This window comes from Heterocephalus glaber, unplaced genomic scaffold (genome assembly GCF_053883595.1).
Source record: "Heterocephalus glaber isolate CG9 unplaced genomic scaffold, H.glaber_assembly_v1.0 deba00000347, whole genome shotgun sequence".
Taxonomy (NCBI): Eukaryota; Metazoa; Chordata; class Mammalia; order Rodentia; family Bathyergidae; genus Heterocephalus; species Heterocephalus glaber.
The window spans coordinates 42,966,399-42,990,923 of NW_028258143.1; the positions used below are offsets into that span (position 1 = coordinate 42,966,399).

The window sequence follows — 24,525 nt, forward strand, 5'->3', positions numbered from 1 at the left end:
GAGTGGAGTAGGAAGGAATGAAATGTCTTTCCTGGGATTCTATAATTGAACTTCCATGTGTATCCTCTTAAACACGACTGAGAACCAAAGGGCATTGGAAGAGATCATGGTTTGGAGGATGATGCTGCTTTGGGTAGGAAGTAATCTCGAAGGGTTGTATTAAAAAGTCAGTTTCTTAAATTATACCCAGGAAAATATAAACAGACACACAAAGTCGAAGTACAGATGTAATGAAAATGTATGGTGCTCATTTAATTTTTTTTTCTCCAAGGCAAACATGAATTGTCTTCATGGCATTAGTGAGTCTGGACAATATTAGCTTTTCTTAGGGACACAAACATAAATGTTTTCCAATACCATCTACAAGATCTCATTCCTAAAATCACCTGCATGAGTTCATAAAGCCAAATAAATCAAGTTTAGCAACTTAAACAGATCTGTATTCCATTTTTAATGCTCCTGTAGGTGCTACATGAGATATGAGCTTCTCTTTTAGACTACTGCAACATAATTTTATAGCAAATGGTGATGCCTTACTATTTTAATATACAGTAGAAATAGCACCATTGCTTCTCAAGAGGTTTAAATCAATTTATAGATTCATACAGCTCATGCATTATATTGGTAAAAAATTGTGTCATGAAGGGTGGTTTTAAAAGTACCCACTAGAGCAAATGAAATGTTCAATGAGGAAAACAAAAGTTGTGTCATTGCCTCGAACTCAGTGAGGATTGCTGATCTCAAATTCAGACAAGATGTTCCCATTTTTACAGACAAGAAACAAAATCCTTATTGATTCTTGTAAGAATATTGCTTGCTTGCAAAAACGAGCAAAATTACAATGTTTTCACATATAATGGAAAATGTTACATTGTGATAGAAATGGGAATCTATGGGCTTTGGTTCACATGCCAAGTGACCTTCAGCAAGTCATTTAACCTTGGTTTCTACCTCTGTAAAATGAAAGCCACTGAAACCAAAAAGGAAAGTAAGGAGGCAGGGAGGGAGGGAGAAAAAGGAGGAGGCAGGAAGTTGTCTAGGGAGATAGCATTTGGGGAGCATCTATTCCAGAGCAGAAACCACTGCACACTCCCTAGAAAGCATATTAGGTGATCCTGGCTCCTTGGCGTCTTAAAATTTTATGGTTCTGCGTCAATCCAACACTAGGTAATATTTTTTTAAATCGACTCAAGGATAGAAATGCCCTTCTGTTATGATCTTGTTTTCATGAGGCTTAATTTAGTTACTTTACCAGAGAAACAAGGTGGAAGGCAAAGCAACCCTCAAGTACCAGCTTTTACTTCTGGCAAAGTAAATCTGTTGTTTGGAACAAAGACCTGTTATCTAGAGACCGGGAGTGCTTTCATCTGTGTAACTGTCAATATATGGTTCTCACACAATAAGATGTGATGAATTCCAGTGCTTCCGCCTTTGTAGTAGGGACAATCAGGGTGTCCTGCTATCCATTATTCATCACTCTTGCCTCAGCTCCAAGTAAAACAGTAAACAGATCTAAGGAATAAATACTCTTCATGATTAAGAATTGATCGTTCTTCTAGGATCAGGGTGTCTGGTCTGAGATAACCGTCTTGAACTCAGCCTGTCAGAGATTTCATTGGCAAGCTTTCTTTTGAAAGGAGAAAACAGCAGTCTTTTTTTTTTTTCTTTTATAGTGTGTTTATATGCTCTATTAATCATTCCTTGCCATGAAGCCATTTTCCTACCCTACTCTCTGTCCACCACAGGACTAAATATTTATTTTCTCTGCACATCACCAGTGTGTTTTCTTGCATTTGAACATTCCCTCCCTTCTCTCTGTCTTTCTCTCTCCCCCTCTCTCCCACCCCTCCTCTCTGCTCCTCTCCCTGCTATTCTACCACCAATAACTAAATAGCAAACAGGAACTTTGCTTCTGAAATTCATATACGTGACTTTCCAAATATTTCAAATTTAAAGACAATAGGTACTAGTGTAATATTTATAACAATTAAAGGAGAAGATATATCTTACCTTGCAACTTACTTTAAATGTGCAGCTTAAGTTTATAATCAGAGGAACAATTAATAAGATGAAGTCTTGCATTTACACTAGTGAAATTTTAAAGATTCTAAATAGCCAAAAGTAATCAGAATGATAATATTTAAAATATGAGACAAATTAATTTTGCCAAAGAAGATAAAAATATGTGTTTTATAAGTTTTGGTGGTTTATTACTTAAAGAAAATAATCAGTATGCAACTCAAATTTTCATTGTAGTGTGAATAAATATCATTAGAAAAAATATTAAGAATAATACAACTATATGTACATTATGTTTTAGATGTGGTTTTGAATTGATTTTGTAGTTATTAAAGAATGAAAGACAGAAACACAACACATGGGTCAGTGCTTTGATGGGTTATGCACAGTGGAACTCAAAGCAGTATCTAGGGACTGGCACCAAGGAAAATGGGTTGACCTTAATGTCAGTTTCAAAAGTCAATAAAATGTTAAGTTTGCATCTCAAACATGCCTCTCTCCACTCTAGCAGCCAAAAATAAACTTTTGTTTTAGACATGTTTGTAGGTTCCATCCATACCGCCTTCTGGGAATAACTGCACATTAATTCCAATTTAACTATACATTCAACAAGCTTTCACTCAATCTTTAAAGAGAATTCTGTCATTCTTGGTTTTAGGATTTTAGTAAACATGCAAGTAGCAAGTTTGTATCTTCTGAATTACACAGTCAAGCTTCTTCAAAACCTTGTTCTCCAGATTTAAAAATCCTACTTAGAAATTTGTCTTACATTCCTGGTTTTCTTTCTTCACTAACCATACTTTGCTTTAATAGAACTCAATCTGCATCACAGAAAAATTGACTTTTATTAAAATGGTCATTCTTTCCCTTTCTTAGAACAGCATCTTGAAAACTACAAGCAGAAATCAATACAAAGTACCCTGCCCTGAAGGACTCACAGTTTATTGAAGATCTATTTGCCATTTGAGAATAAATTAATTCCCTCAAATGAAATTGAGATATTATTTATTGACATAGAAAAGAATTAAATACAATTGGTTTAGATATTTTTAGGTTAATGAAATATTGGATTTAAAATTAACATTCACTGCAGGTATAAAGGATAGATTGGATAGTAAATATGTCAATATATAATAAAACAATATAGTTCCCTTTGAAACATTACTAAAATCTGCAATTGAACCAAGGAAAGTAAACAAAATTAGTCATTTATCAATATGTGTATTCCTGATTTCCTAAATTATGAAAATAAATCCTGATCGGTGTATCATAGTCCTTCTAATATTTTTCAAAATTAAAAATAATTTATAAAATGTGGAAAATGAGTTATGGACTGATTGCTATGATGAAAATGCAGTCAACAGAATTTTAAATATAAATTAATTTCTTATACATGAAAGTGAACACCTAGAATTTAAAGAACGTATTTTCAGGACCGGGTATTTAGCTCAGTGGTTTCGCTGCCTCCTGCTCAAGCGCAAGGACCGGAGTTCGATCCCCGGTACAAAAAAAAAGAACGCTATTTTCTTTGATGCATTTAAAGTCTTACTGAAGTATTTATAAAGGTTGTGTTTTTACAGATAAAAAGAGTCTGATTCTGAAAGAAACAGTCTATTAAATAGAGGTAAAGCTTACCTACAAAGTTTACCTACAATGAAGAAATGAAGAGCAAATTTAAGAATACAATTTGAATTTGGACCAATGTACAGACTCAAATAGTCAACACTGCTGGGAAGATAAAGAACATACCTATAACTCTTCAAAGTACTTGTATGTTCCTTTCCAGTCACTCCTTATATTTTCTACCCTATTGCCAACTGCCATTGTGTTGCTATCACCATAGTTCAGTTTTTGCAAATCTTGAGCTCTAAATAATTGGTATGTAATCAGAGCTGTGCAGAGTGTCATCTCTTGTTTCTGGCTTTCTGTTTAACATGTTTTTGGGAATCATTCTTTTTGAAATAACAATAGTTTATTATTTTTTATTGCCAATTAATAAACCCATGTGTAGTTATACCACAAATTTATTCACCTGTTGATAAGTTTTTCACTCTCTGGTTTTGACTAAAAAACTGCTATGATAAATTTGTATAAATCATTTCACAGACATGTATTTTCAGTTTTCTTAGATATGGACTTGGAAGAAGAATTGAAAGATCACAGGTTGGTGCATATTTAAATTTTTTTTAATTTGTTTTTGTTTTGTTTTATTTTGAGGTACTAGAAATTGTGCCCGAAGCCTTCACACTGAGCTACATTCCCAGCTCAGTTTTCATTTTTAAGTTTGAGACAGGATATTACTAAGTTGTCTGGGCTGGATTTTAAATTGTGATACTCATGCCTGTGATTCCTAGAGTGCTGGGATCACAGGCCTGGCTATATTTAACTTTAATAGTAAAAAGCTAATTGGTTTTTCAATTGTTTATAACACTTTGTAATCTCACTGGCAAATCAGAGTACATCTGTTGCTCCACATCTTCAATAATATTTGATGTTGTCAGTCTTTAATTCTAACTATTCTACTGGATTTTGAGTGGCATCTTACTTTGGTTTTAAATTGCATTTCTATTTTCATGCGCTTATTGGCCATAGTGCATTATTCTTTTATAGTGTCTGTTGAAGTCTCTTTTTATTTGGGTTGTTTGTGTTTGCATTTTTAATTGTAGATACACATAAAAAGATATTTTTAAGTAGACAAATATATATTTTATATATATTTGCACACATGGTAATCCCTTGTCAAATAAATGTACTGAATATTTTATTTGTGCGTCAGTGTTCATTTTGGGCAAGAAGTTTTAGGAGTGCATATGCCTTTCATTTTGATGATTTCCAAAATATTAGTGCATTTGCTATCTTTTCTTAGAAATCTATCTATAATCCACTCTAATCTATAGAGATTTTTAAAAAAATTTATTTCTAGAAATTTCTTCATTTTAGCTTTTGTGTTTAGGTTTATAATTCCAGTAAAATTAATTTTGTGCATAACATAATGTATTTTTTCTGATATGTTTTTCCAATTATTCTAGCTCATATGCTCATTGTACTTCTCATTTAATTATTATGATACCTTTATGAAAAACTCAAATCAAAGTAAATATGAGGATCAACTTACGGCTTGTTCTGTACCATTTATCTCTTTATCCACATTGATGAACATACCACATTGTCATGATTACTGTAGCTTTATTGCAGTTCTTAAAATGAGGTGATTTCAGTCCTCTCGCTTTGTTCTTTACGGTTATTGTAGCTGTCCAATGTTCATTACAATATTTTGCAACCTTTCTGTAGGTCTAAATATTTTGCAAACACATTTAAATAAAGTGACAATAGCAAAATTAGCTACAGAGAACATTCCATTTTGTAATTTCATGATAACCACAGCTGCACTAATCAGATTATCTGAAAGATAGTAGTAAATTTTGTTTTAGAGCTGCTAATGACTTCTATATCTGTTTTTTAATTTGAATTTTTCAATTGTCTTGCCAATCAGTTTGCCAATCCTAACTCCAATGTGTTATCATTATATTTAATTTTCTATTAATTTTTTTTTAATTTATTCAATTTGGAAGGGCCTGACAAGTGTACCATATTGGGAGTTTTGATTCATAAACAGGATATCTCTCCTTTTTCTTATCTACTCCTTGCCTTCTCATAGCAATTTTGATTATTGCTTCATTGTAGAAGGCTTAGATAGTTCTGTTGAATTTACTCTACTGATTTTATTTAAATAGTTCTTTGAAATTTCATTTTCCATTGTTTTTGTTAATACATAAAAAATGCTTGATAGGTGATCAAAGTTAACATCACCAATAATGAGAGAAACTGACATCAGGTGCTTCCGGTAATGTTCAATGAACGCTAACACCTCTTGTATACTAAACATGGCAAAAATTTACAACTAATCAAGTCATGAGAATTCATCAAATAAATCCAAATTGAGTATTCTACAAAACACTGAGCTCATTCCTAAGAATATCAATATCATAGAAGACAGGAAAGACTGAGGAAGCCACTCTAATCAAAGGAGGCTAAAGGAACATGGTAATAAGGTATGCTGTGTGATACTAGTTTAAATCCTGAATTGTTAGTACTCTACAGGTAATCGTGTTATCTCAATATAAAATTTCATGAATAATTAAACTGTAGTCACATAAATGCATTTCTTTATTATTGGGAAATAAAATACTGATGTATTTAAGCATGAAGGGTCAGCATATTTGCAAATAAATTCACATGGCTCCACAAAATAAATGAGTAGATACAAAACACTGGATACAAAATACCAATATTGAGAGATAAAGCAAATGTGGAAACTTGTAAACAATAGCTGAGTCTATGTGAAGCTTATAAGAGTGTTCATTGTAATATTTTTGCAAATATTCATTCTTCTGTAGGTCTGAACATTTTTCAATATAGTATTAAAATAAAGGAAAGCTAATCACATAGATCATTCTTTCTTTTATTTTCACAGCTATCACAGCCATAATAATCAGATTATCATTTAAAAGACAGTAATAAATTTGGGTTGAGCTGCCAAAGTTTCTGTCATGTTTTTCTTTATAGTAGGCAAAACAGTTTCTCTCCGCGTTATGGAGTTGAGAAGAACTACAGGGTGGCAGGAAGGTGCCAGGAAGAAATAACTCCCAAATCAAGACTATCATGCGCTGTTCTTTTCTGTGACAAACTTTTTACAAAAAATAAATTGCAAATAAACCAGACTGAAAGTCTGTTGCTTTTTAGTTTTTACTGTTTTTATGTTTTTGTTTGCAGTTCTATTTCCTGTTTCTTGGTTCATTAAAACGGGAAACATTTTTTAGCCGAAAATATGACCACTCACAATAATGTAACTTTGTCTCCCACATCATATAAATTCTGTAATGTGTTTATGTAGGCATTTCTTTATTACAATGAACTTTATTTAGCAAATACAGAGTCAGAGGGACACCATAAATTAACAGAAAATCAGGCAGATAAGTATGTGGAGGGTATAATTTCTCAGACCTCCATTAATTTTGCTCACATTCTTTTGGTAATAGTTCCTCATATGCAATGACCTGAAGGACCAGGAGTAATTTAAAAGGCAAACTTACTTGTGTCTAGAAGATAGCCAAGAGATTTATAGCCATTATAACTCATGTCTTTTTTTTGTTTTTGAATTATACCTCTGCAAAAACTAAATTTGTTTACAACTCAAATTTTCACAGATGATTTCCTTTTTATTTATCTTAAGTCTACAAAAATACAAACAATATGAGAATATGAGCTGTACCACATTGACTTAACTTTCCTCTAAAAAACAATTTCTTTTTCTATAGTGCTAGGCACTGAACCCAGGGCCTGTGTATACTAGGTAAGCACTCCAGAGCTGGGCTATACCCTGAGTCCCAATTTAATATTCTTTAATTTTCATTCTTAATATCTGTACTTTGCTTTTGAAATTTGATGAGATTTATTTTATATAAAAACTTAGAACAAATAAATTGATTTTTCATTCCAAACTCTGAATTAATTCATATTTTGTTGTTTTTTTTTAAATCTTGATAATTTTCTCCTTAAATTCTATCAGCTGCATCATTTCCAGGGGTATCCCTCCTTCTTAACCCACATCCTTCATACAACAAATTTCACACAAGATACAAGGATAATTTTATCATAGATTAAAATAGACTAATTCAAATAACCAAGGCCTGATGGAAAAACCGGGGGGAAAAATGACAGTGCGCATGGTTTGTGCTTACTCATGTTTAATAGAGTCCCAGATAAAGATTGTTTTGAAGTCAAATATAAGTTCTAACAGAGTGTTGGCATTCAACAATGAACTCACACTTTTTACCTCTAGTCCATTACTGCTTTCTCCTCACTCACAATGGTTCACAAAAAGGGTAAGGTTAATCCCATTTCCTAAGAACCAAAAACATGGTATTTATAGAGGTATTCATTTGTAGTCTTATATCAAAGAGGTCAACAGGTGAAACGAATTCTTTAGAGGAATTTAAAACATTTTTCCAGGTTGCAAGATAATGTCTTTGTCCCCACACTAAGCGTGCTAGGCATTGCAAGAATGAATGGCTGCATTTATAAACTCACCAGTTTAGAAGATCTAAAAAATGTTTGTCAAAAGTCTATGTTATAGAATGGTATATACTTTTGGAAAATCTGATACACAATGCCAGACCCAGGTATTATGTAGAGTGTCCATACCTTCAATTTGTCTGGCACAATCCTAGATTTTTTTCCTGATCTCATGGTATAATTATTAATAACTTCTCATCACTTTTAAAATAATTCTGTTTTGGCTGCTAAATTATATGAATAACAGCTATGATACTTACATTTGTGTATTTACATCTACATATTTTGTTCAAAAAACAGGTTTCAATTATTTCCATTTGTTTGCTGTCAATAAAATTTATCTTAATTCTTATTAAGTCTTGGGTGGAAGAGGGATGAATACAGCTTATATCTCACTCACTGTGTAAACTGAGGAATTTTCGCTTCCAAGCACACTGCTTTGGAGAACACCACAGTTGGAATTGGTTGCAGTACAGCTGATAGAGAGTTATGCACTGAAAAAACATGAGTCCAAGTTGGCCCAGACTGTTGACATTTACAGGGTGACCATACCTAAAAATGAGTCTCGGAATTTCAAAACAGAACAAGAATTAAATTAAATTATCCAGAATTTGATTGAGACCATAATCTCTTGGATGAAGCCCCTAGAAGCTAACATTTTAAATTTATGAGAAATGTTGTTGATTTCCTGTTACTTCCTAATGTCAAAATTTGGTTCACACTTTTTTACTCAGCGGGGTATGTTGTTGCAAATTTCCTTTTTAACAAAACACTCAATAAGCATGTCAACTTAATATAAATTTTAATCCAGTTATTTTTCACATTAGCTTTTCTTTCCATATTATTTTATCTATTCATATATATTGTGCTAACCAGGTACCAAGAATCATAAGTATTCTTAGAAGGATGAGCACTTATATGCCTGTAAAACACTATGAGATGAATTCACTGTAATCTTAGTCCCCATTTCACTGATGAGGAACTTCAAACAGGGTAGCTAGTTATTTTGTGAAAAATCACATGATGCACATAGTTTCGGGGTTTGGACATAGCTAGGCCACCTACTCCAGTGTCCATGATCTAGGCCATTATGCTATGCCCTAGTGTTTCATCCTTTTCGAATAAACAAGAAAATACATCTACTTTATCAAAGAAAAAACTCACAGATTAAATTCTCTCTTAATGAAGAGTTTGCCTCATATTTTAACTTTTGGCTGGTTTGTAGAAATAATTTTTGAACTGCTATACTATATAATCTTATATTGTTGGAAGTAGAGGTCAATTTAAATAACTTGTAAAAACCTTTAGAGTTCATATGCAATCAAATCATTGCATAACAATAGTTTTCAAACCTTGCTGTGAGTGAGAAACACAAGAATTTTGATGTCTGTTTCTTCCAAAGAATATGATTGAGGTACCAAAGACCCAGCTGTCCTGCACAAGAGGCAAGTGTTTGTCTAACCTTAAGTAGGAAAGAGGAATAAAAGCCACCAATTTTTAAACATTTAAATGCATAAAATCCAGAGAGGATTCATATTTCTCAGTCACCACAGGACTTGACTCCACAATGTGCGTTTCGTGCATGTCACTGTACCTATGGGGCCAAGACCGAGCAGTTTGCCAGGACCATTGGCTTAGGAAAGGGAGAAGCTGTACTCAGATGATAGCAGTTCTACACCATATGTGCTGCTGCTTTAAAGAAGTTACAGAACTTCATCTTTTCAATCTGCAAAATGGGAACAATAAAGTATCTACCCCTTAATATTGTAAGAATTGAAAAAAATGAAAATTTAAGAACTATATTGGTGTATCACTAGTGCTCAATAAGTCAGTTATTACTATTGGAAGGCCTCAAACCATACTTTATTACTTAATTCAGACCCAATCATAAAATCACATAAAATTTGCCACATGTAAATTAACAAGTCAAATTTTTAACTCATTAGCAAGATATCAGTATACATTAATGTGAATAGAGAAACTAAAATGAAGAAAAAGAACAAAACTCCAGGAACTGACTTTAAATTTGATGTATGTTTAAACAATATTGACATGTCTAGAAGGTGATGGTTTTAATTCTGTATCAGTGGGATAAGTAGAAAGGAGGTCTTTCCTGGTTATATTATGAAGTTATTAATATTAAAAAATTGTTTCAGGTCTTTCTGAATCCATTATTCTTAGGGTCTTTTTTCTTTTTGGTACTAGGGTGCGAACCTAGAACTTTATGAATGGTTGGCAAGCACTCTAACACTGAGGTACATCTCCAGAGTTTTTTTATTTTGAGATAATCTTTTTCTAAGTTTCTCCAACTGGACTCTAACTTGAGAACCTTCTGCCTCAGCCTATTTAATAGCTGTGATTAAAAGTGTGTGACACCACACCCACCTTTTTGGAATCTTTAATAGAAGATAGCATAAGTCTCCTAGAATGGGAATGAATATGTGTGATTTCTTTCGTTTGTCTTTTTCAGATTCTGTATTTCCCATGCATCTAAAGCAGTTCAAAGATCAGGCTTCACCTTCATTCATTATATTTTAAATATATGTTACCATCAATTCTTCAAATGTCATAGAAGTACTTATAAAAGTACTTTTACCTATTTTATATCTGAGATTAGTTGTTATTTCTGTATAGAGCTATATCTGTACCCTATATTTAACTATCTTCTAATATTGTAAAAATGATATAAAATTCTTAGTAAAGATTTAGAAAATGCAATCAGCATTGCTCACATTTTCCAAAAAGCATGACAGTTACAACTCATTGATATAAAGTATTTTGTAAAGAGATATTCATCACTGAAGTTATCGGCACACTAAAGTGAGCCAATAATTAAAATAAAATGTTTTGTAATACAAACTAACACACTGTAATGAATATATTTAAAATAATCAATGTTGGTGGGTGTGGAATTTCAGTCGGACACCTGTTCACTCTAGAAACATGAACTGCAAAGAAACAAGTCCTGCAATGAGAACTGAATCAATGCCAGCTAATAGAGAGGTTGAAGTTGTGCATCATGGGTGGCATTTTTGTGTAGTTCTTCATTCAGGGAACAAATTCTGAGAATAGGAGTGTGGAAATCCATAAACCCTACTGAGCCTTGGTTAAGTGACATTAATTATAAAGAACACCTGAGGGGAAGACCTGAGAATTGAGTCACAGCTAGAAAGATCCGATTACCTAAGCCCTGCCTGTCATGGTTAAGTAAGGCATCCTGGGAAGAGAATGATCTTTTCCTGCAGTCATTTCAATAGTATTATATTAAGATATTGGAATAAAGTTAGTGGTTTGTCTAATATAGTATTGAGCTTCTGCTTCTTATATATTTCCTCACATTGTATAAAGTTGAAGCTTTGATGCCATTTAAAGTTTTAAAGTACCTTTTACTTCTTCTACATGTTATTCTGGAAGAAACTGCATTCTCTGTGAGTTTGCTACCTTTTGAGGTGAGCATACTGCATCTGAACAGAAACTACTGAATAGACTTTATACTACTCGTTTTTCATCAGAGTTTATATTATATAATCAGAAATACTTAAAAACAACAAAATCTAACTGATTTCATATACAACAGAGAAAAAGTTCAACATATGCTAAAGTAAAATAAATTATTTAAATAGTAAGAAATTGGTATCAATTTCCATACTTGTGACTTGGAATGCTGCCAAAAAAATCACTGACATGAAAGCAAGAATCTGAAGAGTAGTTTTTGCAGGAGTGAGCTGGTGTGGGCTGAGGCATTCAGCCAGATCAATCAGCTGCTGAAGAGATTTTCATCACTCCCCAGTGATAAGAATACTCGGCAATAGTTTATTTAAAGAAGAAAATAAATTGACTTTCATACTTTCAATGTATGTTTTTTAATGAAGATTTTTGGCTAAGTGAAGAAATAATAAAGTATAATTTATATTGGGCCAACAAAATTGACAAGAGTGTCAAGTTTTCTTATACACATAAAATGTACAATTAAAGACATTCTCTTTTGGAGTGTACAATTTGATGGGAAGTACCAAAGATACACGTACTGTTTTAAGGTACATTTTAAAAATGTGCATTATTTAACTAGCCATTATATTTTAATATACATGTAGAAGATTAAAAATAATTCAAGAAGGTAAGGTAGATGCACATATTTTAGTATTTTTACAATAATAAAATGTTGGAAATGTTAAAAGTGTTATTAACACAGAACTTTTGGTAATGTACTATTTCATTCGATGCAATAATTTATGATTATTAAAATAACCTATAGTCAGTCTATGTCAAAATATTATGTAACTATCAAAACTTACGCAAGTTCAGTACAAATTACTCATTGAAAAAAACAAGCTTGAGCTGGGGATTTAGCTCAGTGGTTTCGCCACCCGCTATGCAAGCGCAAGGACCTGAGTTCGATCCCTGGTACCAACCCCCCCCCAAAAAAAAACAAGCTATACATGAGTATAGGCAGAACAGTGTTGCTCTGATCTTTTCTCAAAATATCCACATACATGCACACACACATATGTGTGTGTATTTGTATATAAAAATTATAGATTGAACACATGCCTTCATTTTAACCATTGATATCTCTTAGTTGCAAGGTTCTGTAGGCTTTTGCTTTTTATGTTCTCTGTAGTTTCTAATTTTCAACAATGGAATTAAATCATTTTGACAAGAGCAAAAGTAGAAGTATGAAGGTCTTTCTGAGGTGCTGAAGTCTTGTATCAGGCTGTGAATGATGAAGTGTCATCTGATATCATACAGGCTTTACAATCTCAGTCTGTGACTCAGGGTTTGGGAAAAAGAATTCACCATGTTAGGAGACAAGTATGATGAGACTAATTGCAGTGTGTGAAGAAGAATGATAGTAGAAACAGACATCAGGATAATTGCCAGGTTTTTATCATAGGCATTTAACGTAGGAGATTCAGAGAGGCTGGAATGGCTTGCAAACTTGTATATGTTAGTGTAAGCAAATTCTTTCTTTTACTGACCTGTGAATGCACCATCCAAATCAGCAGATGGTGTAGGCATTCAGGATCTACCAGTATTATTTTCTCCATTAATGTTTCTCCTTCCAGACTAACTAGAAAGGTGATTAGATATGTCTTTTTGGAGAGATATAAGGTTTTAAATACTAGAATAAACTACTTTAAAATATATAAACTATGTGGCAGCACATTGCTGCTTCTCAGTTAGTAAACATAAGTTGCTAATTTTTAAAGTTCTCTTCCCTAGTAAATAATTGGCACAAGATACTAAAGGAGTGAATGAATAAATCAATCAATGGGACTTTTTTCAGACACTTCAACTTACAAAAAATTTCATCTTAAATAAGTCTGTTCTTGGCTATTTTAAATCTATTTCTTGCTCTTCTGTCATTTTCTCCAGTTTTTATTAAATGGCTTAAGAAGTCATTTCAAAATTCACAACATTGAGTGGAAGAGACAGAAACAAATTATATGTAATCTCAAAAGTGTCTTAACAGAGACAAGGAAAATGGGAAATGTGGGAAATATGACCTTAAAAAGGTGCTGAGATTGAAGCTACACCTAAGTTTGCTTAAACGAGGGAGCTGTTGGAGAAGCATACAGGGAAGACCACAAAAAGCTATAGAAAAGACCCCAGTGAACATAAAAGAGTGGTCCTAACGGGGAGGAACATAAGACACAAAGAATTAGGTACTAAGTTTGACATTTGGCCCAGGATGAAGAAAAGTAGAGGTGTTTTAAATAAACCATGGACTCCCTACACTAGTAAATTTATACTTTCTTTTTAAAATACTGGTGGTGAATTTTTCAAATCACATAATCCAAAAAAGAAATAAAACTTTGTTGTGAGAAGGAACAAGGGCAGGTACACCAAGATTTCAATATGTGATCTTTTCTAACATAAGTACCTTTTATATATAAATACAGTACTTTAGTTAGTTCTAGATTTTTGTCCTTTACTGGTTCTTTGAAAAATTAGCTATAAACTACCACTAATTTGATGTTTAATTTTTTGTCAGCTTGACCATCATCTTGGGTCATTAGTGCAGATTTCATCGGTAAGAATTAGAAAGATGTTTTGAAAATAGATTTCAGTGGTCAACATGAGAGGTGACAGACATTCTAAATTGTCTTCAACCTAAAAAATTATTACATGTTTCTCAAACCCAGAGTTTCAAATATGCAAGTATTAATGTCTTATCAAAACCAAGAAACAATTGCAAATAAAAACATTACTAATGATTCGAAGAAAAGAAAAAATAGGGCAAAGTGATCAAACTTACAAAAGGGAATTTCTACCTGCTGTAATAATATCTTCTGACAAATCATTTTGTAAGAAAGTGTAGATAAACAAAAGCACTGGGGCTAGAGGAGGCTGACATTCCCACAGGGCACAGCCTAGACTGAGATTATCGATAAATTGAGCTAACCAGCCAAGAGCAGTGACCCATGCCTGTAATTCCAGCTTTTTTGAGGAACTCTGAACAGTCAAGTATGATTGGAATATAGGCTTTATAGGTGAAGCAAAATTGGGAATATGTTCAACTAATCATTATATTTTGAGCATATTATAAGTAAGAAACCATGTCACCAATAATGCTATTTCTTTTATCATATCAGTATTTAATTGGGCCAACAAGTAGATAGAATTCTCCAAATATTTTTCAGAAAAGTAGATTAAGGCACTTAGAAAACATACTTGGTCAAGTCCTTTTAGTTTTTTTCCAGAGCTACAAATCTAACTTGGATCCTCTAAACATGTCCTACTTAAAACACAAACAAATATGACTCTGAAGACCACCAAGTGTCCTATGAAAGAGTCTAGAAGTTTATCATGAGAGCTTTCATGAGTTAAAATAGGTTTGTAAACCATAAGCTATTTTTGATTAAATAAGTTTTTATACCTAAGTATGGCACAAATGCATAGAGCATCAGTAAGGCAAAATAGTAAAGGATTCAGTCTTTACCATGTATAAGCTATGTGTGATTTAACAAATTATTAAATCCCTCTGTGTCTCGAGGTTGTTTTCATAAAATTTTGATAGGAAGAATATTTTATGAGATAGTTGTACCATTATTTAATACTTGAAATTCATTTACAAAGATTCTTGGCTCTAAAACGCCATGAGTGTGATTCATGTTTCAGGAAGATCTCTGATGACATGGAGAGGGACAGAAATGGAGCATTGCAATACTTAAGAAGAAGGACTAAGTACTTTAGTCAGAGTACTTGACAGTGGCTGGAGAAACAGAGGTAGCACTGTGAGGTATTTTACATTTAAATATTGAAAATATTCAGTGACCACCTGAACTTAAGGAGACCATGGAGAGAGGGGGAAAAAAAGAAGGTGACCCCAAGAAGGCCAAGTGAATGGTGATGCTTCAATATTTTGTATACCAACTGCTGCTTCCCTATGGCACAACTATCCAAAGACTCTCCTGACAGGCTAGCTGCCAACAATTGATTCAGTGGCTATTTACAGCACAGAACAAAAAATGAAAACCCTCACAAAGTCAGTAGAAGCAAATTTCTCCTATGAAACTTATCCTGTGCTGATAGCCTTAAATGACCCTGTTCGCAAGCCCTTTTAATATAAGATTAACTAAGCAGTTATCCATCTCTCAAGCCAGCAGAAAACATCACTTCTTTCTAACAACATGAGTACTGCTTCCAGGTATGGCATCAGTGAGTGGTGCAAATGATCTGATGAACAGAATTTACTTCCATTTTCAGAACATTTTGGTTTCACTTGGGACAATCGTGAAATAAAGTTTTCACTTTGTGGGTAGAGGTGTTTCCTCAGGATGGATATTTTACCAACAAATGCAGTTGGTCAGGAATGACACACACTGTGCACAAGATGTTGTGAAATTTAGGTATGTTAAAAGCATGAATATCATGATTGCTATTGTTAAACTAGCCTATTTAATAGAACATGAAAAAAGTATAGGCAGAGAGTTAAATGACACTAAAACAAATTCTTGGGAACATACTCCAAGGAAAACTTTCTTATTGCTTGAATTACCCACACAAAAAATTTATTTCTATTCTTGTCTTAGAAGCCACCATCTGTATCTCTACTACACAATCCAAAAATTAGGAGAGTTGAATATATTATGTATCAGCTTATATAATGCTATTATAATACTTATGTTTGTAGTATTAAATTTTTAAGTGCATTGCTTCTTTGACAAGTTACACATGCAGAAGTTGAAAAGAAGTATACATTCGCAAGTTTACGTTAAAGTTGGAGAAAAGAGGAAAAGTGATAATTAATCCTAAATTTTGTAGGTTCTCCACATATATTTAAGAACTTTTCATGTTATAGTCCATATATTATTGTTTCTTTAAAAAGAATTTCATGAAGACATTAAGAGTTTAGAAGATAGAAATGAACATTAGTGATTCTATAACACAAATGTCCTGAAATCACAGATCAGGATTTGTCTTTCTTTGCATTTCCTGTCACTATACTTCTCATGCTTAATATATTATTTAGGGAGAGGTGGCACTCAATATGAATCTTCATTCTTCTCAAAAACAGCACTTGTTAGACAGTATTTCCTACCAACTCACAGAGATGGTAGTGTTATCAAATCAAGACATCTTCTGAGCTTAGAAGAATCAAATATTGCCTCTAGAACTTTCTGCTGATCTCGTCTGGATCGGATTCCCTTCAGATCCTCTCATCCTTCAATTCTTTAAAAGCAGCACACAGAAAAGGAGAGTAGCAATATGCATTTTTAATTTGTTAACAACATTGCCTTGTACTGCATCTAGACGCATAGTAGCAACAATACAGGATGACTCTATCCTCTAAAATTAGTACATTTTAGGTACTGTTTTCCTTCTGAGTAAAGACCTTTATTTTTCCTGGAGAAATTAACTTTGATTTTCTAAATGTTTAAAGTTGTTTGATAATTTATAGTCACATACCTAAATCTGTCTGAAGGAATTCAGCACTTCAGATAACTACCTCTATTCCAGGATGCCAGGCAAAGCAGAAGAACAATAAACTAAGGGATGGCCAACTATTTTCTTTTCTGTTTTTTCCCCTATTCCCTTTATCTACAAACCAAACTAGTTAATCACTTAAGTGTTTGTTATTTTTCAACCCTTATGCCAAAAAAACCTTGTTTTTAAAGTGAATCTATTATGCTAATAAAATATACGCCTATCCTTATATAATCCTCAGCATAATTATAGTTTTGTATAATTAAAGTTATATGTCAAAAGATTTACAGCTTTATCACCTCAAGGAATATTTCACAGCTGCCAAGAATGATTTATGCAATAATGACTTAAACTGTAAAATAGAATACTCAAAGGAAGAGCTGTCAAATATTCCTCCTGAAAATAACCAAGATTTAAAAAACTGATATTCTGGTAAACAGTAAGTTCAATTGTGTCTAGCATGCTCATAAAAAGGAGAATGGTAGGAAGAATTGCTTCACAATGGCTTATGCAGCTCACAGTACACTGCATCGTTGTGGTGTCATTCCATAAATCAGTTTTAAACTGCTTATAAATCCTCTAGGTGACTTTGGGAGACAAGCTTTCAGAAATAATGCTTTGCTCATATTTTTTTACTCCAATATGAATGAAGAGAACAAGTGGAAACAAAAATACCTCAACTTTCTGTTACTTTGGTCACTGTGCTCATTACATGACTTTTTAGATTCTTGGGAAATGCTAAATTAAAAATAAGGAAGCATTTACTATATAGAGTTAAGAAACCAAGAAAACCAAAAATAAATGCCACCAATAGTAATAAATTAGGAATATTTGAAGAAAAGACTGATGAAAATGTCTTTTTCTCTCCTTCTGCTTCTATTAATGTAGAGTGGCTGGTAGGTCTATAACAGGCAAGACTATCAAAGCATTCAAACTTCAGAAGCTCTGATTGATTTCACAGTTGCCATGTGAATGAAACCATTATGCTCTGAAGATTCTATTCAAGGTATCTGAACTGGCAACAAAAACACAAGAATATTACCTTCAAATCAAATAAGTATGACTGTATCTTTACAATCTAAAAAGGTCATTCAGATTAATTAATCATTGTTTTTCTTTGGAAAAGCATAAAAAGCTTGGCCACTCCTCTCATGGTTCCCAAGTCAATTAAAGCTAGATGGTCAAAGTTTATTGTTAGTGCTAAAAGTCCTTTAAGACCGAGTCACATCTCAGTAAAAAAAACAACAGAAACTAAAATATCACCAAAGGCTGGAATTTCTCTACCTAAACAAGCTTCCAAATAAAGATTCTTTGTATGAATTTAATTTATATAACCAAGCAAATCATTCAGATATGGATTTACATTAGTGAACATACTAACATTTTCTCTGCAGAAATTTTTACAATCATCCTTGAGTTTCTATGTGAAACTGGTTCTTTAAGGTGTTTTGAGATCATTCTATACAGTCACACTGTATTAAATAACTAGATTTCAAAACATTCCCATTTCAGTTGCAGTGTAATAGGTAACGATTTTTACTGGAAAACACTGTTAAAACTATACTTAAGATCTAAGCGATTTGGACAGACCAGATTTATTTTGTAATTAAATTCTGAAATAGCCCAGAATCCATAGTGACTAAAGATGGATCAACACCCTTCAGAGCCCCAATATAGACTGTGTCAACATCATAATAAGCACTCTGGTGGAGAATGCTGTCAGATGTTTACATGATTTTAAAGGTTCAGTTTCTTGACTTCAGATACACAAAAGAGATAAGTTGCATTTGGACAGTGAAAGCCTCAGTCCAATAAATACTTTCAGGATTGTAAAGCAATTAGTTTATTTTTAGCATGCCTACACTATTGAGTGAAAATTGAAAGAAAATGGGAAGAACATTCAAAACAATTTCTATGGTGCTTAATAATCATATAATTGCATTTTCCAGATTAATACAATGTTATGCAAACTTATTTTTCCCATAACACTTGGTTGTGCCTATCCACTCACATACATGTAATGGAAAATCCAATAATTAATAATTGTACTTTTCCTATCATGAAAAATTTTACTGTAAGGAAATAAGTGGAAGAGTTAATTACTTTCCTCGATATTTTTATGTAGTTTACTAGATGATGAGTCATTATATTATATACGCTTTAGCACATTACACATTTAATTTTCTAAAAGTCTGAACAGATACTCCTCTACCTCATTAATTTCTATAAATGGAACTGAAAAAAAATAGACGACAATGCAATATTGAGAAAATTAAGTACAATATGCATATTTCTAAAATTATTTTGCCTTTAAATTAAGTTATTAAATATATATATATATATATATATATATATGGATTACATGCCATGCCATGGAATGCCTGAAAGAGGTGTGTCTTTGAAGTTGAGGTATGATCTTAAGTTTGTAATGTCAGTTTGCTGCAGCTATAAAAGTGAGCACTAATAACTTCATAGAGTCATAGTTCCTTTTATATACTTCCTAATTTAAGAAAAGTCTTGAACCCATTAATATTTGAATATACCTGGGTTTACTGGGTCAGTTTTAGAAGTTCATATATATCTCCTTTAATCTTGTATTAAAATAAGTAGAGGAAAAAGAGGTACTTCCTATCAAAACCTAAAGAGCCAAATAACACTTACAAGTTGAAAAGTTTTATTTTCAGAGTATTCTGTTTTCAATAAGGTTTTTAAAAGTGTTTTCAAGTTCAAGCAAATGGCTGTTTCTTCTTCCCAACAAAATATATATTAAAGCAAGCAGTAAATTATTGATTTTTACATTATACTTTAGTGCAAGGAGTGTGCAAGACTAATTTGTGTCATTTTATCCTTAATGATATTAAGCTACTACACTTTTGAAGAGTTTAAACAGAGGACTCCTAATCAAAGAAGAAATGTTTTTGTAGTCCACTAATGAGAATGTCCATATTTCTTGGATAATAAAGCAAATCTTATTTCTACAATTAAATATCTGGGGTTTTTCTGCACATAAACTTTTAGCAATTGAAATTTCTTTTCAGTGGAATCAAACACAAAGTATCCTAAGTGGAAAAACGTTACCATTTTTGTGATAGTAGGTGACTTCCACTTTCCTCTCCTCGGAACCCAGCAATGCCTGGGCAATCTGGGCAACATCATGCCTCTTGGTCTCGGGTCCATGAAGAAAGTCGCAGGTGCACGGCTTCTGCATGACATCTGGCCTGGAGAAACCAGTCATCTCACAGAATCCATCATTGCAGTAGATGATGGCACAGTTCTGCACTCTGGCATTGGCAATGATAAATTTTTTATCTGTAACACGAAGATGATAAAGGACCTTTTAAAAAGCTTCTATAAAATTCTTGTAAACACTGAAGCCATTTGTTGTATGAGGGCTGAATGTAAGTTCTTAAACAAAATGCAAATTTCCCACATCTTTTCACACAGAAAAAGAAATTACACAGGAAAAGACTCTATAAACTTAAAATGTGAGATTAACAGTTCTATGGAACAGGAGGTATTAAGAAATCAGTACTCAAATGGCAAGAATAGAATTCCCCAAGCAGTTTAGTTTTCAAGTGCTGTAACATCCAGGGGTCCTAGTGGCCATTCATACAAGAGCTGGCCCGTTGGTATTTTCAGAATGGCACTTAATTGTAAGGGTTAAAAAAAAAAATTCTAAGCCAAAACAGTGAAACATCCTTTAACTGTCAAATTTATCACTTCCACTCGGACTCTTCAAATGCAACTTTCACAAAGTATTTATTTTTCTTGGATTTGGCTTTTCTCTGTCCCTTTAAAGTATACTAGACATTACTTTTTTTTAAAGACAAGTTTAGCAATGAAATTATTCCACATATATTAGAAAGTAAGTACTGCAAAGGTTTACCTTTTCAAAATGTACATTTTTCCAAAAATCAAAATATCTATACACTTGCAGTGTCAAGTAAACACTTTTTTACTTTTACATTGAGAGAACCTTGAATTTTTATACACTAGCAGAAATTTTAATCCAAATAACTCATTCATTTTAGTAAGACTACAATTACTATTTCCAGATTGAAAGTGAAACAGGAAATATAAGTTTATTTTGCACATAAGGTACTAGACCTCACATTACGAAATGTAGTGATGAAAAAGTGCAAAGTATACAATGAAAATGTGTATTAATATAGACTAAAGAAAACAGAATATAAGTACAAGTATAAGCTTTTAAGTTACTATTTTTATATGAGATCATTCTTGACGGTCCACATGAGTGCATTAAATTTCCTTATATTTAATCCATGTGGGATTTACTTATTTCAGTTCAAGTTTTAAAATTCTAGATGGAAAATTTAAAGAGGAAATGAGGACATAAATGTTCTTTTGAATAATGAGCTATTTTCTTTAGGAACCAGCGCAGATGGGATAATGCTTTCCAAATGAACAGATCTGGCATACATTTGCATTGATTCAATAGAAAGTTTAGCTTGTATAAGCTACTAGCAGGTAAGCATCCCTGTCATTCCAGAACCCTGCAGTTTACCAGCGTAAAATATAGTTTGCATAGCCATTTACATGACTACTACATCTACAGTCTTTTGTTCCAATAATATGGTTTGCTCTGCTCCTGACTTTTAAAAGTGTGCAATAAAACAGACTCAAAATATGAGCCTATGTCCTACTAGCACGTTCCCTTTAAGATAGTAGAATAAATAGTAGGACCTTAAGTAGCAAGGCAGATAATGGAGCAGTGGGAGAAGGGGATCAAATTGCTTCGATGATGGAGACTATAATCTAAAATGTAAATCAAAATTAGTATTAGAGGGAGAGCACTCCCGCTACTGTTCGAACCTCCTGGCTCTATTTCACAGCCTCGGAACTTGACAGAGCCCGGAGTTGCCATCTCCCCAGCTAGTAAGCGTGCACTATCAAAGCGGAAAGCGAGGGAGAGAGGAGAACAAACGAACTTACTTTGCCCTTCAAATTTCCGTATGATGGTCCCCAAAAATGTGTTTTGTGGTGCCACATGCCCCCTGCGAACAGGCATGTTGACCGGGTCTTCCGAGGAGCGCTCCCAGCTCCGGAGTTCTCCCGGGATCTCCGCTGGGCTAGAGCCCAGGCCACCGCGCCAGCTGCTCTTTGTGGCAGAGCATCCTCTTTGGAAGCCAGAAATCGCTTCCCATTAGCACCACTTCCAGACACCCGCTCTCCCCACCGGAGTCCAGTCCATTCCCCTCACCTTCTGGAGGGGGCCTCGTACCGGACTTCCGCGGGTGAGAGGCTTGGGGCTGGGGATGGGGAAGGAGGCGGGGTGAGGGGAGGTGGCGGGGGAGGGAAGAGGGAGGGAGCGATGGGGGTGGGGTGGGAAGGGGGGTTGGGAGTCACAAGGGCAATCGATCTGTTTCTCTTCTCCCAAACAGCGCCAATTTCCCAGTGCAAATGGGCTTAACCTGGCTGTTGCCCAGAGCCCTGAGGAGGGCTGGTGGGGAACGGGCGGGCGGGGGATGGAACACTTGTGTGGCTTTTGCTGGAAGGGGAAAAAGAAAAGAAGGCTGGGGTGGGGGGCTGACGTGTCTATCCCCGCCTCTCTCTCTCTCTCTCTCTCTCTCTCTCTCTCTCTCTCTCTCTCTCTCTCTCTGGAGACCTTGGGCGCTGCCACAGCTCGGATTACTCGAGCGTGCTTTAGCGGAAGGCGGCCAAGAAATCTCCGAAACTCAGTGACAAACAGCTACAATGGGAAGGTGATCTCCAGGGCTACCAGCCACAGGGCTCCATCCCTGAGCTACTCACGCTGCAGTAGCTGTAACAAACACCCTTAGCTGCAAAGAAAAGACGAGTGGGAAGGCAGTCCCTCAGTGAAGAATATTTCTAAGCTCTCTTGTCACTCAGGAGGCTGGAGATTGAGGATGAGCCACTTAAAAGTGCGGTTTAGCCTCGGGGTGCAACCCGGACACCCGAGCTCTTCAGGGGTGGGCGCTGAAGCCCAGGGGCGGAGCTGGCACGCGGGTCCCTGTCCAGGGCTGTGGCGCGCCTGGGAAACACTGAGGCTGCTCTCGCCTCTGAATATGCCCTGTTTCATTGTTGGAGTCCCTGCAGAGTTGCAAGGTTGAGGGGTGATTGGGTTTCCAGGCGCAAGAGGTTGCAAGAAAGATAAGAAAGCCAAAGGCCGAGTGAGCAACCGGTGCAAAACAAGGAAGGGGTTTGAAACAGGAGAGGCTGGGCACCAGGGGGAAGGAACAAAAGGTGGGTGGGGCTAAGAGTTACCAGCCTGGCTGTGACCTCCCCCATGCCATTCAGGTCCTGAAAGCACAGACTACACCATTCTGCCCTCCTCCAGCAGCCTAAGGGATCCTCTCCTGCAGAACAGGAAAAGGTTCAAAGAGCAGCCCAGAGAGTCCTTTTCGTTCTAGTTTGTCAGAGAACGCCAAAGCGTCCAAACAGTAGTGGTGACTTGGGAAATAAAATGACAACCTATGCTAGGGAAGTGTGTTTTTAAAATGTTTTCTTAGTTTTTTTTTTTAAACTTCATTGTCTTCTATTATGTTATTGCCTCCTTTAATCCAACAGCCCTGCCCACATCTCTCCCTCCTCAGAATACACAAAAGACAAGTTTCGCCAATGTGCAGCTTTGTTTTTCCCCCTTTTCTTTATGAAGTAGCTCATTCTGTCATTTTGTTTGCTCGCTGCAGCTAGGCTTGTAGGTCGGCAGAGTTCCTCTTCCTGGTGTTGAATTGTGGAGCTATCCACGGTGCTGACTAGGTCATTGCTGCTCTGGCAACTGCTCTCTGCCTCCAATCAACCACAGACAATAGAACCACAAACTCAGGCAAGTGGCCCTCTATGTTCACATAAATCAGTCGATTCTCCAAATGCCCATAGAAACACAAAACAAGGTTTTCATTCCATTTCTAAAACACCTTTTTTCTACTTAGCTTCTTAACTAAACCCAAGCTCACCCTCCTCTTAAAGCACATCAAGTTCTCCAGGGGAATCTGAACAAACTGTGGATTGTAATTAAGGTCTCTTGTATGAATTTTCATTGTAGCTAAGTTCTCACAGCATAGTACAGCAGTAAGTTATGGTAATGTCATATGGCTAATAATTACTTTAGACAACATGTAAACAGTGAATAAATGTTTTAAGATAATAGCAATGCCCAAATACATTTTTAAAGACAATATTTTTGTCATATCACAAGATGTATTGATACACAGAAATTAATTGAATTATATTTTGATTTATGATTCTGATACTAACTTTTATAGGCTATTGAGTCTGGAAAGCCTTGGATTCTACTTTCTTTCTTCAAGAGTAAAAGTGACTTCCTGTTCTCTGAAATATTCTTTTCCTACAACTTCAGAGTGGTCTTTTTTTTGGATTGGTTAACAAATCACATGCTAGTTAATGTTCCATTGTCTATGTTACATATGACTGGGCATCTCATTTTTTCCCAGCCTCATTTATCTCTAAGATTAGTTCTATTAATGATTTAGTGTAAAATCATAGAACATTCTATAA

General features: G+C 34.6%; 1 protein-coding gene across 8 annotated transcripts in view; it reads right to left on the minus strand.

Moving 5' to 3' along the window:
• The window catches only part of Kcnh7 (potassium voltage-gated channel subfamily H member 7), a 475,266-nt gene extending 453,110 nt beyond the window's left edge, over positions 1 to 22,156 (minus strand). For all 8 annotated transcript variants that reach the window (XM_004835849.4, XM_004835847.4, XM_004835848.4 and 5 more), the window contains exons 1-2: positions 21,979 to 22,156; positions 20,104 to 20,334 (exon numbers count right to left, since the gene is read on the minus strand). In XM_004835849.4, the coding sequence (XP_004835906.1) occupies positions 20,104 to 20,334; positions 21,979 to 22,054 (307 nt within the window). In that variant the 5' untranslated portion in view covers positions 22,055 to 22,156. The remainder of the gene's footprint in view (positions 1 to 20,103; positions 20,335 to 21,978) is intronic.
• Between the last annotated feature and the right edge of the window lie 2,369 nt (positions 22,157 to 24,525).